The sequence below is a fragment of the Lolium rigidum genome, chromosome 7 (assembly GCF_022539505.1).
Source record: "Lolium rigidum isolate FL_2022 chromosome 7, APGP_CSIRO_Lrig_0.1, whole genome shotgun sequence".
Classification (NCBI taxonomy): domain Eukaryota; kingdom Viridiplantae; phylum Streptophyta; class Magnoliopsida; order Poales; family Poaceae; genus Lolium; species Lolium rigidum.
The window spans coordinates 147,762,925-147,782,864 of record NC_061514.1 but is presented as its reverse complement, the minus strand read 5'-3'; the positions used below and the strand labels follow the sequence as shown (position 1 = coordinate 147,782,864).

Below are 19,940 nucleotides of genomic sequence, written 5' to 3'. Positions count from 1 at the left end.
AGAGGCAGCCTCCAAGCATAACCCCGATGACGCTTGTTCAGAGGGAACCCATACTAAAATACATAAGTTTCCAGCTAAGCCTTACCCGGATTCGGTATTGTGGGGGTACTTGTAAAATTGGAATGGTATCGCATCCGAACCCAACCATCAGTTTTGGTAAAATTCACCAAGTCATTCACAAGTCATATTCACCTTCAAAATCTTTCAATAGAATGACTCATCATTGATACGTCTCCAACGTATCGATAATTTCTTGTGTTCCATGCCACATTATTGATGTTATCTACATGTTTTATGCACACTTTATGTCATATTCGTGCATTTTCTGGAACTAACCTATTAACAAGATGCCGAAGTGCCGCTTGTCGTTTTCTGCTGTTTTTGGTTTCAGAAATCCTAGTAAAGAAATATTCTCGGAATTGGACGAAATAAAAGCCCGGAGGCCTATTTTCTCACGAAGCTTCCGGAAGACCGAAGACGAGACGAAGAGGGGCCACGGGGTGGCCAAACCCTAGGGCGGCGCGGCCCCACCCCCGGCCGCGCCGGCCTATGGTGCGGCCCCCCGTGCCGCCTCTCGACTTGCCCTTCCGCCCACTTAAAGCCTCCGTGACGAAACCCCCGTACCGAGAGCCACGATACGGAAAACATTACCGAGACGCCGCCGCCGCCGATCCCATCTCGGGGGATCCTCGGAGATCGCTCTCCGGCACCCCTGCCGGAGAGGGGAATCATCTCCGGAGGACTCTACACCGCCATGGTCGCCTCCGGAGTGATGAGTGAGTAGTCTACCCCCGGACTATGGGTCCATAGCAGTAGCTAGATGGTTGTCTTCTCCCCATTGTGCTATCATTGTCGGATCTTGTGAGCTGCCTATCATGATCAAGATCATCTATATGTAATTCTATATGTTGCGTTTGTTGGGATCCGATGAATAGAGAATACTTGTTATGTTTATTATCAAAGTTATGCTTATGTGTTGTTTATGATCTTGCATGCTCTCCGTTTCTAGTAGAGGCTCCGGCCAAGTTTTTACTTTTAACTCCAAGAGGGAGTACTTATGCTCGATAGTGGGTTCATGCCGCATTGACACCGGGACGAGTGACGAAAGTTCTAAGGTTGTGTTGTGCTCGTTGCCACTAGGGATAAAACATTGATGCTATGTCTAAGGATGTAGTTGTTGATTACATTACGCACCATACTTAATGCAATTGTCTCGTTGCTTTGCAACTTAATACTGGAGGGGGTTCGGATGATAACCTGAAGGTGGACTTTTTAGGCATAGATGCAGTTGGATGGCGGTCTATGTACTTTGTCGTAATGCCCAATTAAATCTCACTATACTCATCATGATATGTATGCGCATTGTCATGCTCTCTTTATTTGTCAATTGCCCAACTGTAATTTGTTCACCCAACATGCTCGTTCGTCTTATGGGAGAGACACCTCTAGTGAACTGTGGACCCCGGTCCAATTCTCTTTACCGAAATACAATCTACTGCAATACTTGTTTTTACTCGTTTTCTCTGCAAACAATCATCTTCCACACAATACGGTTAATCCTTTGTTACAAGCAAGCCGGTGAGATTGACAACCTCACTCGTTTCGTTGGGGCAAAGTACTTTGGTTGTGTTGTGCAGGTTCCACGTTGGTGCCGGAATCTCCGGTGTTGCGCCGCACTACATCCCGCCGCCATCAACCTTCAACGTGCTTCTTGGCTCCTCCTGGTTCGATAAACCTTGGTTTCTTTCCGAGGGAAAACTTGCTGCTGTGCTCATCATACCTTCCTCTTGGGGTTGCCCAACGAACGTGTGAAATACACGCCATCAAGCATATTTTCTCGGCGCCGTTGCCGGGGAGATCAAGACACGCCGCAAGGGGAGTCTCCACTTCTCAATCTCTTTACTTTGTTTTTGTCTTGCTTTATTTTATTTATTACTTTGTTTGCTGCACTAAATCAAAATACAAAAAAATTAGTTGCTAGTTTTACTTTATTTGCTATCTTGTTTGCTATATCGAAAACACAAAAAAATTAGTTTACTTGCATTTACTTTATCTAGTTCGCTTTATTTACTATTGCTAAAATGAGTAATCCTGAAGTTGAAGTTCGTTCATTTAAGCAACAAGGGGGAGAATGTTTAAAAGATGCTTGGTATAGAATTAGTGATGCCCATAATAGGTGTACTAAGAAACACTCCACCACTATCCTACTCAGGAATTTTTATGTTGGTATCTCTAGCCGGAATAGATATGTTCTTGATTGTCTCGCGGGAGGTAACTTCCTAGGCGCTCCCGCTTTAGAAGCTAGTTGCATTATTGAGAGTTTATTTGGAACACCACCTGTTAATGAAACTAAAATTGAAACCTCCCTTGAGGATGTTATGAAAAATTGGAAACCATAGAGAAAAATTGTAGTGTTGAAACTAAATTGGAAATATTACTAGATAATACTGATAAACTTGATAAAATCCTAGAAGGAATTAATAAGAGAATTGCTACTCTAGAAACTTGCGCTATCCATGATAATCAAACCCATAGAATTGGTAAACTTGAAGAAGCTATGGGAAAATTGGGTTCAACTTTTTCTTCCTTTAAATTTAATGAGAAAGCTTATGTGGGTAAGGAGCAAAAATTCATGTATGTCTCTAAGGTGCCTAAACCAAAGAATTACTATAGGCCTAAAATTGATAAAACTCCCAACACCTCTGGTAATGATGTTGATGCTTCATCTCTCGATGTTACTTGATACACACTTTTCGCGCCTAGCTGAAAGGCGTTAAAGAAAAGCGCTTATGGGAGACAACCCATGTTTTTACCTACAGTACTTTGTTTTTATTTTGTGTCTTGGAAGTTGTTTACTACTGTAGCAACCTCTCCTTATCTTAGTTTTGAGTTTTGTTGTGCCAAGTTAAGCCGTTGATAGAAAAGTAAGTACTAGATTTGGATTACTGCGCAGTTCCAGATTTCTTTGCTGTCACGAATCTGAGCCCACTGCCCTGCAGGAAGCTCAGAAAATTATGCCAATTTACGTGCATGATACTCAGATATGTACGCAACTTTCATTCAATTTGAGCATTTTCATTTGAGCAAGTCTGGTGCCATTTTAAAATTCGTCAATACGAACTGTTCTGTTTTGACAGATTCTGCCTTTTATTTCGCATTGCCTCTTTCGCTATGTTGGATGAATTTCTTTGATCCACTAATGTCCAGTAGCATTATGCAATGTCCAGAAGTGTTAAGAATGATTGTGTCACCTCTGAATATGTCAATTTATATTGTGCACTAACCCTCTAATGAGTTGTTTCGAGTATGGTGTGGAGGAAGTTTTCAAGGGTCAAGAGAGGAGTATGATGCAACATGATCAAGAAGAGTGAAAGCTCTAAGCTTGGGGATGCACCCGGTGGTTCACCCCTGCATATATCAAGAAGACTCAAGCGTCTAAGCTTGGGGATGCCCAAGGCATCCCCTTCTTCATCGACAAATTATCGGGTTCCTCCCCGAAACTATATTTTTATTCGGCCACATCTTATGTGCTTTTTCTTGGAGCATCGGTTTGTTTTTGTTTTTGTTTTGTTTGAATAAAATGGATCCTAGCATTCACTTTATGGGAGAGATACACGCTCCGCTGTAGCATATGGACAAATATGTCCTTGGTTTCTACTCATAGTATTCATGGCGAAGTTTCTCCTTCGTTAAATTGTTATATGGTTGGAATTGGAAAATGATACATGTAGTAATTGCTATAAATGTCTTGGGTAATGTGATACTTGGCAATTGTTGTGCTCATGTTTAAGCTCTTGCATCATATGCTTTGCACCCATTAATGAAGAAATACATAGAGCATGCTAAAATTTGGTTTGCATATTTGGTTTCTCTAAGGTCTAGATAATTTCTAGTATTGAGTTTGAACAACAAGGAAGACGGTGTAGAGTCTTATAATGCTTTCAATATGTCTTTTATGTGAGTTTTGCTGTACCGTTCATCCTTGTGTTTGTTTCAAATAAGCCTTGCTAGCCTAAACCTTGTATCGAGAGGGAATACTTCTCATGCATCCAAAATACTTGAGCCAACCACTATGCCATTTGTGTCCACCATACCTACCTACTACATGGTATTTACCCGCCATTCCAAAGTAAATTGCTTGAGTGCTACCTTTAAAATTCCATCATTCACCTTTGCAATATATAGCTCATGGGACAAAATAGCCTTAAAAACTATTGTAGTATTGAATATGTAATTATGCACTTTATCTCTTATTAAGTTGCTTGTTGTGCGATAACCATGTTTATCGGGGAACGCCATCAACTCTTTGTTTAATTTCATGTGAGTTGCTATGCATGTTCGTCTTGTCTGAAGTAAGGGCGATCTACACTGAGTTGAATGGTTTGAGCATGCATATTGTGAGAGAAGAACATTGGGCCGCTAACTAAAGCCATGATTCATGGTGGAAGTTTCAGTTTGGGACAAATATCCTCAAATCTCTAATAAGAAAAGAATTAATTGTTGTCAAATGCTTAAAGCATTAAAAGAGGAGTCCATTATCTCGTTGTCTATGTTGTCCCGGTATGGATGTCTAAATTGAGAATAATCAAAAGCGAGAAATCCAAATGCGAGCTTTCTCCTTAGACCTTTGTACGAGCGGCATAGAGGTACCCCTTTGTGAAACTTGGTTAAAGCATATGTATTGCGGTGATAATCCAGGTAGTCCAAGCTAATTAGGACAAGGTGCGAGCACTATTAGTACACTATGCATGAGGCTTGCAACTTATAAGATATAATTTACATGATGCATATGCTATATTACTACCGTTGACAAAATTGTTTCATGTTTTCAAAATCAAAGCTCTAGCACAAATATAGCAATCGATGTTTTTCCTCTATGAGGACCATTCTTTTACTTTCAATGTTGAGTCAGTTCACCTATTTCTCTCCACCTCAAGAAGCAAACACTTGTGTGAACTGTGCATTGATTCCTACATACTTGCTTATTGCACTTATTATATTACTCTATGTTGACAATATCCATGAGATATACATGTTACAAGTTGAAAGCAACCGCTGAAACTTAATCTTCTTTTGTGTTGCTTCAATACCTTTACTTTGAATTATTGCTTTATGAGTTAACTCTTATGCAAGACTTATTGATGCTTGTCTTGAAGTGCTATTCATGAAAAGTCTTTGCTTTATGATTCACTTGTTTACTCATGTCATACACATTGTTTTGATCGCTGCATTCTCTACATATGCTTTACAAATAGTATGATCAAGTTTATGATGGCATGTCACTCCGTAAATTATCTTTGTTATCGTTTTACCTCGCTCGGGACGAGCGTAACTAAGCTTGGGGATGCTGATACGTCTCCAACGTATCGATAATTTCTTGTGTTCCATGCCACATTATTGATGTTATCTACATGTTTTATGCACACTTTATGTCATATTCGTGCATTTTTCTGGAACTAACCTATTAACAAGATGCCGAAGTGCCGCTTGTCGTTTTCTGCTGTTTTTGGTTTCAGAAATCCTAGTAAAGAAATATTCTCGAATTGGACGAAATAAAAGCCCGCGAGGCCTATTTTCTCACGAAGCTTCCGGAAGACCGAAGACGAGACGAAGAGGGGCCACGGGGTGGCCAAACCCTAGGGCGGCGCGGCCCCACCCTCGGCCGCGCCGGCCTATGGTGCGGGCCCCCGTGCCGCCTCTCGACTTGCCCTTCCGCCTACTTAAAGCCTCCGTGACGAAACCCCCAGCACCGAGAGCCACGATACGGAAAACATTACCGAGACGCCGTCGCCGCCGATCCCATCTCGGGGGATCCCGGAGATCGCCTCCGGCACCCTCGCCGGAGAGGGGAATCATCTCCCGGAGGACTCTACACCGCCATGGTCGCCTCCGGAGTGATGAGTGAGTAGTCTACCCCTGGACTATGGGTCCATAGCAGTAGCTAGATGGTTGTCTTCTCCCCATTGTGCTATCATTGTCGGATCTTGTGAGCTGCCTATCATGATCAAGATCATCTATATGTAATTCTATATGTTGCGTTTGTTGGGATCCGATGAATAGAGAATACTTGTTATGTTGATTATCAAAGTTATGCTTATGTGTTGTTTATGATCTTGCATGCTCTCCGTTTCTAGTAGAGGCTCGGCCAAGTTTTTACTTTTAACTCCAAGAGGGAGTACTTATGCTCGATAGTGGGTTCATGCCCGCATTGACACCGGGACAAGTGATGTAAAGTTCTAAGGTTGTGTTGTGCTCGTTGCCACTAGGGATAAAACATTGATGCTATGTCTAAGGATGTAGTTGTTGATTACATTACGCACCATACTTAATGCAATTGTCCGTTGCTTTGCAACTTAATACTGGAGGGGTTCGGATGATAACCTCGAAGGTGGACTTTTTAGGCATAGATGCAGATTGGATGGCGGTCTATGTACTTTGTCGTAATGCCCAATTAAATCTCACTATACTCATCATGATATGTATGCGCATTGTCATGCTCTCTTTATTTGTCAATTGCACAACCGTAATTTGTTCACCCAACATGCTGTTCGTCTTATGGGAGAGACACCTCTAGTGAACTCGTGGACCCCGGTCCAATTCTCTTTACTCGAAATACAATCTACCGCAATACTTGTTTTTACCGTTTTCTCTGCAAACAATCATCTTCCACACAATACGGTTAATCCTTTGTTACAGCAAGCCGGTGAGATTGACAACCTCACCGTTTCGTTGGGGCAAAGTACTTTGGTTGTGTTGTGCAGGTTCCACGTTGGCGCCGGAATCTCCGGTGTTGCGCCGCACTACATCCCGCCGCCATCAACCTTCAACGTGCTTCTTGGCTCCTCCTGGTTCGATAAACCTTGGTTTCTTTCTGAGGGAAAACTTGCTGTTGTGCTCATCATACCTTCCTCTTGGGGTTGCCCAACGAACGTGTGAAATACACGCCATCAATCATTCCAAGGTTTTCAAAGTTATTTCATTTCACAAGTTCCCAACTAGAGTAGTCACTTTTAATCTTTAGCACTAGCAACTAGTTATGAGGGGTGCTAAGTAGCTTATAGCTTTCTAGGCTAAGTGTGATGCTCTTGTACTAATCCAATACTAACCAAGTGAATCATGAATCAAAAAGTATTTTGATAAAACAAAAGTAAATAAAGCTTGTAAAGTAAAACTGGAAAATAGGATCATAAGCATAAAGTAAATGGGGTAATGCCTTGCTCATGGTGAGCTTTGCACTTTGCAAGAGTATTATCTTGCCTTGGTTGAGGTGGTGGTCAAAGTTCTCTTCTCCTTCCTCTTGGTAGAATACCTCCTCCTCCTGATAGTCTCCGGTACTAGCGTCTAAAATGCGAATACGGGGTACACAATCATCATACCAAACTTATTTACTAAACTAAGCACACACATGATTCACACAACTTAAACTAGCATCACACATTACTATTAAGTTGGTGGATGTGTTTTTCTTATTTAAGAAAAATAATTTCCTCTCATACTAACTTAGGTGTTACTTTTAAATACTTAGAGAAATAATTTCCTCTCATTATCTTATTAAGATTTAATTTCTCTTATGAATAATATATGGCCTAGGTTGACCAAAGTCAACCTCTTCATACTTATCATTTGAGAAAATGATTTAAATGAGGTTCCATACCTCATGCAATTTAATACTAACATGGTAGTGAATTAATGTCACCAAATAACTCAATATGAGATTATATAGACCATGGTCACTACCTCATGTTGAATTACTTGAGAACAAGATTTAAATGAGAGGAATACCTCTCATATGATTTGATACATAGTTGTCACTAATTGAAAAACTACTATTGAGGTGATTTAATATTCTCAAATAGCCAGGGATGATCCCATGTTGACCAAGGTCAATACTTGAAGGCTTCCAAGAGGTGTCTAGATGTTTAGGAGACTCTCACCATCCAAGTGTAACGATTATTCGGGGTGCTTTCACTTGGATCTTGAACTCTTGCTAAGTTTCACAAACATCCTTGAATATGTCTCAAATGATAGAATGGAAATGGAGAGAACTATAACTCAAGGGGTGGGGCACCATATAGGTAGACCAAAAAATATGGCATCTTGGCGAAAATGTATGCCCCCTAAAGAATCCTGATATCAAGCTCCCATGTTTTGAACAAATTCAACATTTGAACTATTTGTTGGGAAAACATTGTTCGTGAAGCACCGAAAAGTACTTGGACATCCAAACATACCTTGAGAACAACCAATACCTTGGAGGTGCGCAGCGTGAATAACCATAGGATTCTGGACCATAACTACATGTTCATATTCCTAGCAAAGTTGCAACACCTCGTAGTTCTGGTCAAATGTCACTCACAAGTTTTGAACCCAAGAGAGAGAGAGAGAATTGTACCCGAACTGCTCTGACTAACATAGCACCCTCTAGAAAAATGGAGTTAAGTGGTTCTCTAAGCCAAGGTCAGCAGTTCAGATCATACTTACACAAAATCTAGATCCCATCTCACACATAGGGTTAGAAGTAGCAAGTAATTAGTCGAGAGTTTGAGGCTTAATAGATAGTCGAGGACAAGAGGCTTGGTTCAATTTCAGGGGAATTTTTATTTCATAGCAATATTATCAACTTCTTATTTAGGTCATGTGACCCTCCTTCTAGCCTGTTTTTTTCCTACAACTCGATACGAAACATTTCTACAAAAAGAGATCAATTAAATAGTCACTAACTCATCTTTAAGGTCAACATTGACTCCCTTCCACGGTAATAAGGGACTAAAACATCAGTAAACTCATTAATTTATTGATTATTTTCTCATGAATCATTCAAAACGAATCTCCTTTTCATAAATTAATGATAATACTGAAAGATTGTGATGTTGACTAGAGATGGGGTGGAGACAAGTGATTGGAATTAACTTAATTAGTGGAAGTTGGTAAATTTGAGCAAATTGTTTTTGTTGAGTTGCCTATGAACACCCTAGCATGCAATCTAAAGATATAAGCCCACATAAAATTATATTGAAGAAAGGAATTGAGTTGACAAGATGATTTAGACCCAAGGTTTGGACTATTGGCACAATCACACCCCATCTTATAACAACCCAAATGTGTGGCTAACCAAAGGAGTTTTATCTCATTTTGGTGGTTGCACAAGAATTACAAGAGCTGGGTGCTAAGTTTAGTCCTACATGGAAATTTGTGAGGAAGTTAAACCACCTGATAATGGAGGTTATTCCACCACTTGGCAACTAGTCGGTTCGGGTCTACTCTAACCAACCCAGACATGCAGCGTGGCTGTGGCCACACTGCCTAGGGTTTCTTGAGCTGCTCAATATAAAGTCATGCATGGCCGCCACCGCACACACACCTTCCACAGAAGATAGGGTTTCTCCATCGCTCCCTGCTTGCGCCGCCACCATAGTCTACTCTATCCCAAGCGCTGGCGTGCTCCACCTAACGGGAGAGCAGGTCTCCGAAACCAGTCGCTCTTGTGATCCTATACGGGATAGGGCAAATTAGGTTTTTGGGAAGCGCTCCGGGCGGTTGCTCGTGTTCTTCATCACAGTCATCTAGCTTCCAAGTCAGACAATGATGTGTATCGCCATATCTGGCGTCTTGACTTTGACATGTGTTCACCAAATTGTTTAAGAACAACATCACCGCTGCATCGATGCCTACTTCACCCACAACCGATCGGTACGTACAGCGTGTTCCAATCTGTTTAGTTATGACGGTTGTAGTGTATCCACAGCTACTATTCATTTTGATTAATATATCTAGTATGTTTGAGTTTCACATGTTAGTAGCTATTGTCTTCATGTTTAATATTTTGGCATTGATCGTGGAATTATTGTCTAATTATCCAGCAATCTAAAAACCTAATGGTATGAAATTTTCTGAGTTAACTATGGCCGGATTTGCAGATGCACTGAGGCCGGATAATTTTCCGGTGTGCACTTTAAGATGTGGAAAGTTAAGGCCACACTCTGGCTTACTCATCTGAAAGTATTCAGGTTTAGTAATGGAAAACCTAAAGGAGCAATATCTAATGAAGATGTTTTTTGAGGACTCTTCATTGGATGTGTTCTGAGTTGATCGTGTGTGTGATGTGTACATGCACATAACAAACAAAAAAAGCTATGGGATGCACTAAATGCTAAATTAGATGCAACAGATGCAAGAAGTGAACTGTATATCATGGAGAGCTTACATGGCTACAAGATGCTGAACAACTATAATGTAGTTGAATAAGGTCATGAATACTGTGCATTGTGAAAGATCCCAAACTCCTTAATTGTTCATTACCTCACAAGTTTGTGATGGGATGCATTGATGCAAAGTTGCCTCCTTCATGGAGGAACTGCACCACATCTCTCAAACACAAGAGACAAGAGATATCGGTTATAACCATGGTAGCGTCTCTTGAAGTTGAGGACAAGGATCGGGCTACGGACACTACCGAGAAAGGAGAGGGCCAGTCTAGCACTAACATTATGCAAAAGAAACCCTACTTCAAAAATAAATGGAATAACAAGCCACGTTCAACAAGCTGCAAAGACCGCTACCTTCAAGAAGAAGAAGATGAACAAGTCTGAGCTAGGGCGCTTTACTTGTGGGGAGCTCGACCAGTTTTCCAAGGACTACCCAGATTGCGCATAGTGCAAAGGGAAAAAGGGAAGAGTGTCATTGTCGCGACCGCAAGCAATACCGATGTGTAAAGTAATCTCTTTACTGTTCATTCGATATTTAAATTATCCATGCTGGTGGATTGATACATGTGCTGATGGTCAGGTCTGTGCTGAGATTTCTATGTTCACTTCTTATCATGTCATCCGGGCTTCTTCCGTCTTGATGGGAAATGAGTCACATGCTTCTATTCGTGATGTTGGTACAATAAATTTGAAGTTTACTTTGGGAAAGATTGTGCAGTGGAGGAGCGTGCGACATGTCCTTAATATGAAGAAGAATATCATGACTGAATCCCTTCTATGCGAAGATGGGTTTAAGGTTGTGTTACAGCCAATAAAGTAGTCATTTCTAAGCAAGGAAAAAATTATTGGTAAATGCTATGAGTGCAGATGCTTGTTCCGCTTTTTTATTTCATATTTTAGCAATAAGTCGGTGAACCCTATTTTTGGTGGTGTTAATGATGATAACAATGTTTGCACTCTCGTTTATGTCATATTAATTTTAGTTTAATGTCTCGGTTAACTAGTAAGATTTTAATTCCAAATTTCAATATTACTAAAAGTTTCAAGTGCCATAGTTGTGTGCAATGAATGCAACCTCTGATGCCTCATAAGGCGGTCGATGAGAAAAACATGTCACTTCTAGAAGTCATACACATTCCGATCTATGCGAGATGAATGGTGTGTTTACAACAAATGAAAATAGATATTTCATAACATGTTGATTAATGATGCGACTATATTTGCTATGTGTATTTGTTACAAACTAAATATGAAGCTTTAGACTACTTTAAAGTTTATAAGGCTGAAGTTGAAAATCAACTAGAGAGAGAAATCAAGCATCTTAGGTCGGATATTGTGGTGAATATTTTTCCAAAAAAATGATGAATTCTGTCAGGAACATGAAATTATTGATGATAGGGCGCATTCCTACTCGCCCCAATCAAACGGGGTTGCTGCGAGGAAAAATCGTACGTAGCACTGCTATATTTTCAAAGACATGGTAGGGGAGGCTTTGTTTACTTCATGTCATTTGTTGAATAGAGTTTCTAACAACAATATAGATAACCCCCTATAGAGAGTCACTACAAAAAATGTCATTATCTATCACAGATTTTTCCGTACTGGATGATGGGCCTTTAACCATGAAAAATCGGACCGGCGGAGGCGGCGCGCTTTGCGTCCGCCATAAGTGTGGTCTCTTGGCCGACTAGGGCGGTAATTTTGGTGGCTTCGTCGGTTTCCTTGGCGGCGATGGTGGCGAGAGCATCCATTGTTGGGTAGCGTTTTTGCCGCCGTCCAAATACGATATTTAGGGTGGCAGGAGTGAAAGTGGCTTCTATGCCACTGATGGGCGGGCCATGTAGGAGGAAAAGGAGGACGCACACGGACTCCCCACGCGTCCGTGCAGACGCATTCCGACCACAAATTTGGACTGAGAATGCGTCTCAGCGGACAACTCATTTCACTTTGCATCGGACCACTGGGCTGGGGTAAACCTAAATTTGGACCGTGCGGCCGCAAATAACAAGTAGTCCGTGCTATCACCTATTCTTGAAACCCTTGAAAAGTTTCTCACATAAATCTCTTATAGCCTCCTGGATCTCTCAGAAAATTTCAGGGCAAGATTGAAGTAGCCTCTCAACTTCATCACCCCATTCGCTTGTTAAAAAAAAAGTTGAAGTCTTACTTGGTACAGAAGTGCAATTTGGCAGAGAGGAAACTGAACAGCATGGGCACATTATCAATGGAAAATCGAACAATTAACCCCCCCTCACCCCCAAAGACTTCATTTCAAGTCCACCATCTTTTTCTACATACAAGAAATTTAGCTAAGGATTAATTAAGAACACATTACTACACCGCAAGGGAGCAAAACTTTTGTGAGCTTACTCTACAAGGACCCTGCTTGGAAGGGCCGAGCCCATGTATCCTGACACCCGGGCCCCATCCCCTGGCCCTATCCCCAGTATCACCACTTTCCCGCCATTTCCAGCTGCCGCCGCCGCTGGTTCAAACACCTCCGCTGCCCACCTCTCCAGAACCTCGTCAAGAAAGTGTCCAGACGCCGCGACAAGCGCCTCCGCTGCCTGGTTGTCGAGCTGCACCTCCCGACGGAGCGCTCCAGCGAGCACCGCACGGATGGCCGCCGCGGCGCGCTGGTCAGCGTCCGCACCCTTGTCAAGGCTGATGACGCTGGTGGCGATCGACTCGAGGAGATCGTGCGGTTGCCTGCGCTCCCTGGTGTCGCTCTCGTGGGTGATGTCGCTCGGAACTCCATCGTCGTCACTGTCGCTGCCGACGCAGAGGTTGAGGTTGAGGTCGATGCCATGGCCGCCGGCGTCGTGCCGCGCCCGCTTGCATTCTCTTGACGGTGAATCGATCTCCTCCTTCCTCTTGAGATCGCCCGACGACGAGGACGCCCGCAGCCGCAGGCTGATGACGTCGCTGGGCCCATCGGCGAACTCTGATGTTGTGATGACGACGACGGATTCAGAGAGATAGAGTTCTTGGCCGAAATGGTCGGTGATGCAGCCGCGCTTGGATGCCGCCACGAGACACTCGACGACGGGCCGGGACGCGCGCTCGACGTCGTGGATGACGAGCACGAACTTGCTGGAGCCGATCCTGCTCGCCCTCGAGACGACATCAGAGCAGAAATCCTCCGCGCAGCTGAACCTCTTGGGATCGGCGGCTACGATCTGATCGGCCGAGCCACAGCACGTCTCGGCGATAACCGCGGCCGCCCGCTGCTGGGCGGCGTGGTCGCTCCCCTTCAAGAACAGCCAAACGCCTTTCCTCCCGTAGCTCTGTCCGCCGGCGACCGCCTCGACGATCTCTGCGACGGTGTCCGCAGGCTGCCAGGGCATGTTCTTGCGCAGTCGCCTCTCCAGCTCACGGGCGAGGCCGTCGTCCCTCCCCCGAGCACGGCCGTCCGACGTCGCCGTGTCCGAGAGCGGGAGGACGGTGCCAAGAGCGAGCGTCGTCTTGACGTCCGGGCAGTGAGGATCCATGTGGCCCGGACAAGGCAGCGGCGATGGAGGTGACCACCGGCGGCCATGCTCCATCAACCCCTCCAAGCCCAAGAAGCCTCCGATGCTCGGCTTGCTCTGGCTGCCCGGCGGCAAGCAGGGACTCGGCCACCACGAGCTTGGAGATGCTGCAGGTAGCCCAGAACCGAAGACAGAAGCAGAGTATGGATCGTGCTGCTGGCTGTTGCCCCACAGGTGAAGCTTTCCGCACAGCCTGCTCCATTTCCTCTTCAGCTCGATCAGATACGAGTCCTAAATCACCAAATAAACAGTAATAAGACATTAGACTCAAGAACTGCAATGTGATGTTCTGATTGATCTCTCTGTGATCCCTGTTAAGTTAAGTACCTTGTGCTGCATCCGATGATCAACGGGCGGCTTGTTCTCCAGCACCAGCCAGGCGGGGAGGCCGAAGCGCGGGCCCTCCTCGTCAGCCTCCACCTTGACGACCGACGCCTCCCTCTCGTAGTTCCTGTTGCACTCGCTGCACAGCAACAGCTTGTCCTCCTGCTCGCCTCCCAACGCCATTGCCTCGGCTGCCATTGCCAAAGGACCCTGTGCGAGCTGCTGCCTTGTCGTCGCCATGGCCTGCTGCATCGCAGCCGCACTGTTGGGACATCGGGGGACAAACAAAACAATGGTAAGCATACTGTATGTGCCCAGGAGCCGTATGGCAGTACGAGACCATGGCAAAGTTTCTATTGCGGGGTGGAATCGTTTAAAGTTTCTATGCACGTACAAAAGGATCAAGCAAGAAAGATCATCGTTGGAGTTTCTAAATATAACAAAGCATAAACTTTGGATTCCTTCTTTTTTTCAAAGCTTTGGACTGTAACTTTCTGCACTTTTTTCTGATGACTAGGATAATACTAGCCAGGATCAGGCAAATAATCATAGGAACACATATATGATATATATATATGTACATAGTGTGAAATTTCAATGTACTATCCGTATGTACACAAAATATGATTGTTCTTGTACATGAAGAGTGCATCATTGCAAGGGAAAGGCACAATGTGGCAGCAACGGATCAGTCTCCACACATACACATTTGTGTACCAAAAGAGAGCAGGGTAGCCAGGCACTGTTTCTGCATCAGAGGAAGACTTTTTCGCCGAACATGCAGAGGAACCTGATCGGATCAGATGGAATCTCTGCAGAGGGCGCAAAAGCATTGCATTCCCCAAAAACAACAAAAATAAAATCCCCATCTATCTATACTACTGTTTCTCTGCTCCTCATTGATCTCTAGCCCCTGCAGGTGCATGCTCACATGCTTAAGTTTCAGATGACAAGAAAGCTCGAGGTCCTCATCAATGTCGAAAGAGGAAATTGTTTTTAAGTAATCGGAAGCTCTAGCTAGCAGGAGCGCAGGAACTAGCTAGTGTAGCAGTAGCAGCAGCTTGTATTTTTTGCAACATCTGATCTGACTAAGTGGCCCTCCGTCGGTAGTGTTTGTAGTTTGTGCACAGTAGCAGACAGCAACACGCTAGGAAGGCTGCGTGCAACAGCGAAGGGGGAGAATGCAACAAGGACGCAAGACACATGCAGGACAAGGGAATGGTACTAGCGGCTCACCTTGGGGTTGGGGTGGAGGAAGAATGGAGATTGTTGAGGGCCAGGCCAGTGCCGCTGCCGGCGGGGACCGCCACGGCCTGCAGGGCCCAGGAGGTCTCCAGCGATGGCTGCCTGCGGCGCTGCTGGCAGCGCATGTAGGTCTGGTAGCTTGCCGTGGCCAGGAGCCAGACGCGGCCGCGTGGCGGCGCGCTGGCGCGGAGGTCGTCCAGGAGCCGGCCGAGCTCGGCGACCATGTGCTCCACGGGGCTGTAGGAGGAGGCGGTGTGGTCGGCGGCGGCGGGGTCCTCGTCGAGCGCCCAGCGCAGGTCGCCGACGTAGATGACGAGGCCGGCGCGCTGGACCTGGACGGCGTCGACGCTGCGGCGGAGCTCGGCGGCCTTGGCGTCGACGTCGGCGCGGTTCATGAGGCGGACGTGCACGTAGGAGAGCTGCAGCTTGAGCAGGTGTGCGCCGGCTAGCTCGTCGGGGACCTCGCCCCGCTCGAGCCGCCGCAGCAGCTCGCCGGCCACGGCCTCCGCCATGGACACCGAGTCGCCGACGACCACGGGGTTGGTTCTTCTGCCCTGTTTCCGCATCATCACCTCGAGAACCGCCCTCACGTCCTCCTGGCAGTGCGGAGCGGGCGCGCCCGGCGGAGGAGCCAGGAACTGCGCCGGCCACATCCCGAAGCCGCCAATGCTGCCGCTGTTGTTGTCGAGGAAGAAGTGCGGGGGTATGACAGGTGGTGGCGGGGACGAGGAGGAAGAGTTCATGCACATGTGCGCGCTCTCCTCCTCGAGGTTGGCCTTGACGGTGGCGCTGGAGAAGCCGGCCTCGCGCATGACGCGGCTGACGCTGGGGTCGTCGAGGATGGAGATGATGAGCTGGTCCAGCTCCACCTTGATGGCCAGGAGCGGCTGCTGCTGCAGCAGCGCGCCTTGCTGCGGCTGCTGTTGCTGCAGGGTGACGGGCGGCGGCTGCTGGAGGTCCACGCAGCCGCGGCGCTGGTTGGCCTGCGCGCGCTTGAGCGCGGCGACGAGCGCGTTGGAGAGCGTGGGGCTGGGCTGGATGAGCGAGGACGCGAAGGGCGGCCCCGAGGAATGCGGCGGCGGCGAGTGCGGGCCGGAGGTGGAGAGGCGGTTGAGCGCCACGTTGAAGCAGAGCTCGAGGGCGCGGCACTGGAACGGGTGCTGCGCCGCCGCGGTCGCAGATGCGGGGTGCGAGCGCAGGCAGGCGCGGCGGAGCAGCCCGTAGGCGGCGCCCCCGCCGCCGCCCGGATGGTGGTGCTGGTGCTGGTGCGGCGAGCAGGAGGAGCTGAGGAGCGCGAATGCGACGTGCAGCGGCGTGACCTGCGCATGGCCGCGGCGGGTGGCGAGGGCGAGCGCGAGCTTGAGCACCGCGGCCGCCTCGGCGGTGAGCGACTGGTGGATGGTGTACACCCCGGCGCGCATCACTCGATCGGTGGTTGTGTCCTCCCCCACCCCCCACACCCCCCGCGCGAAGAAGAAGCGCCGCCTCTCGCTCGCTCTTGGTCAGTTGTGGCTGCTTCTTCTTCTTGTCACCACCGCGCGCTTCCTCCTCCGAGTTTGGTGCTTGCTAGTGATGCTGAGAGTGGCAAATGCAGCGGTGAGAGCGCGTGCCTCTTTATCGGTCAGTTTTAGCCGTCTACTGTAGGTGTGCTCACTGTAGCATACTGTCCTAGCTCAGGCTCAGCTAGCTGCTGCCTTCTTTTGTAGTATCCGCTTTACTTTACTTTCTCTTTTTATTTATAGAGTACGTATTGCATTGTGGCCTCGCTCCATGCACACCGGATGGAGGAGGGAAGAGGAGGTTTGTCTGTTTATCAAGGGCTGGCTGTGGCGTCGTCAGGCTTTGCTCCCTCCGCTCTGATACACAGACCATCTCTCTCTCCGTGACATTCCGCCATGCATCTTCCTTTGCGTTTTCTGGGCAGGGATCTTTCCCTTTCCACACACAGCTGCCAATGCATGCAAAAGCTCGTGTGTCCCCCTCCCATATCTGATCTGAGTCCCTCCCTGCATCGGCTACGTATCACCAGTGATATACACTGCCATGCGCCCGCTGCTGGTACGTACGTACTACTATGCCATGGGGATCCCTAGGCTAGCTACTTCTTGTTTTCAGCTCATCTTTCCAAAATGAATGAATAGAAGCACTTGTTTTTGAAATGTCTGCCTTGCTAATTTGGCTACATCTGTATGGAACCAGACAATCAGCAGGTGCTCTGTCCACTGAGAGAATGATTGAGTTGGGATTAACATGCACAATTGCAATAAGCGTTGGCATCATGATGCTATGCTGATGTGTGTATTGCACGTTGCCTATTGTAACATTCAAGATTTAGAGCCTACAAATGCAGAGCAAAACATATGTGTGCATTACATTCATGCATATAAAATCGGAGGAATTTTCGCGCTTCAACTTGTCACAGTGACTGAAGTTTCATTTGAGTTGATGGAACTAAAGTAGATCATCCAGTCAAGCACTATAAACTTCAACGTAACTTTTGTTAAAGCCTTGTTTTGGGTAGAGGCGATTTGATCTATGGGTTAGATCAAATGAGATTAGCTTTATTACAACAACACATTAAGTGAGGATCAAATACAAAGTCTTCTAAGGGATCATAACATGGTATTTGTTGCAATAAGGATCATAGCATGGTATTCGTTGCAACAACATATGGATGCTTATTCAACTACACGTCAAAAGAACAAGAAAATGGAGAAATCATTCTTGACTTATCTTTTCCATGTTTTGAACTAAACCCATTTTTCCTACCATGACTTTCATGTTATATCTTCAATTCAAAGTCTTGAACTCATGACAAGGACATCAACACAAGCCTTCTCTTTCCTACTTTTCTCAATTCAAAACAATCTTCCTTAAACCTCAAACAAGGGGAGTAACAATCCATATATCCATATGATCACATCACCATCTCTTGAGTATAGCTTTAAGTTATTATTCAAGTCATTTCCAAGTGAGATAATTCATTGGTACTAACCTAGCCATGAGCACCCAAAAAGTACAAGAGAAGAGCTATACCATAGTTGTTCAAACCAGCACTTGATCTGAGAGGTGAACCACATTTCACTATACATACCTTAGGAAGCCAATACCATGATAATCACAATTTGGTAATTATCATAAACCATACGGAACTTGAAGTAAGAAGCTGTTGAGAATAAGATGATCATGTCTACTTCATGATTATACTTTAGAGATATAAGGGAGAATAAGTTAAATCCTAATTTGATAATCCATCACATGAAATCATAGGGAGACCACTAGCGAGCAACTCTAGACCGTTCTCGACATCTTAAGTACAGGAAAATAATTGAAGGACATCAAAACTTTGACTAACCAATCACTATGTCAACCATAGTAATATTTTGAAGCAAATATCTCCTTATTGTGAGGAAGATCAACCCTAGTCAACATAACATGACATCAACATACACCTAGAACCCTATGCCCATATCTTAACCCTAAATTATGTATCACTAGACAATGGTGGAAAAAGGGCCATTGGTCGCGGTTCGCAACTGCCATTAGTCGCTGTTGCGCAACCGCGACCAACTAAGTGCGACTAACCCCCCCCCCCCTTAGTCGCGGTTGCTTACGAACCACGACTAAAGGCCCGTCCACGTGGCCGCCATCACCTTGGCGGGAACCCTCTTCCTGGGTTTCTGCCCCTCAACATCGTCACCAGGGTCATCGCCTCTGATCTTATAACGCAATGCAGTGCATACCGGACATTCATTCAAATTCTCGTATTCACCGCGGTAGAGGATGCAGCCGTTGATGCATGCATGTATCTTCAGAACCTCTAAACCTAGAGGGCGGACAACCTTCTTTGCTTCGTACGTATCGGCGGGCAACTCGTTATTCTTTGGAAACATATTCTTCAACATTTTCGACAAGTCTTCAAATGCCGAGTCGACTACACCTGCTCGTGCCTTCCATTTCAGCAAATCCGAGTGTGCAGCCCAGCTTTTTCAGACCATTATCGCATCCGGGGTACAGCGACTTTTTGTGATCCTCTAACATGCGATCCAAATTCTCCCTCTCCTTTTCAGTTTCGCAGCTTCTCCGTGCATCAGTAATGGTCCGACCAAGATCATCAGCGGGCTCATCATGTGCCTCTTCTTCACCTTCCCCTTCACCTTCCCCTTGACCTTCAGCATCCTCCATGAAAGTATCACCGAAATGATCAAGATAGTTGTCATCGATGAAATCATCCCCTTCTTCATCTTCTTCCATTATAACCCCTCTTTCTCCATGCTTGGTCCAACAATTATAGCATGCATGAAACCGTGTCGAAGCGAGTGCGAGGTGAACTTCTCTTGAGGAAGAGTAACCCTTCGATTCTTACAGATCAACACATGGACAGATAACAAAACCCTTCCGCTTGTTCGCATTAGCCACTACGAGGAAATCTTTCAAACCCGTAGTGAACTCACTTCGAGAGTCGGTTACCGTACATCCATTGCCGATTCATCTGCATTATTATAATATAAAAAATATAATTAACAATCATGCATTTGTTAAACTAACTAGCTACAAACAATAGAAATTAAACAATGAACTACACACATGCATATTTTATCAATGACACATATATATGAAAGGTTCAAGTTACTAA

The 19,940-nt window shown here is 45.7% G+C and overlaps 1 protein-coding gene across 1 annotated transcript; it reads right to left on the bottom strand.

The window, feature by feature from the left end:
- Positions 1-12,571: 12,571 nt before the first annotated feature.
- On the bottom strand, positions 12,572-16,725 carry LOC124670327 (protein SMAX1-LIKE 4-like). Its single transcript, XM_047206827.1, has 3 exons — positions 15,296-16,725; positions 14,087-14,321; positions 12,572-13,966 (listed from the first exon to the last, which is right to left on the bottom strand). The coding sequence occupies exons 1-3, from the start codon at positions 16,723-16,725 to the stop codon at positions 12,572-12,574; spliced, it is 3,060 nt and encodes a 1,019-aa protein (XP_047062783.1).
- Positions 16,726-19,940: the final 3,215 nt, after the last annotated feature.

Excerpts from the sequence above, each read along its gene's own strand:
- LOC124670327 (XM_047206827.1), bottom strand. The coding sequence starts at position 16,725 with ATGCGCGCCGGGGTGTACACCATCCACCAGTCGCTCACCGCCGAGGCG. Across the intron at positions 14,322-15,295 it reads TCCTCCACCCCAACCCCAAG|TGCGGCTGCGATGCAGCAGG; the intron begins GTGAGCCGCTAG and ends ATGTCCCAACAG. Across the intron at positions 13,967-14,086 it reads TGCTGGAGAACAAGCCGCCC|GACTCGTATCTGATCGAGCT; the intron begins GTTGATCATCGG and ends TTGGTGATTTAG.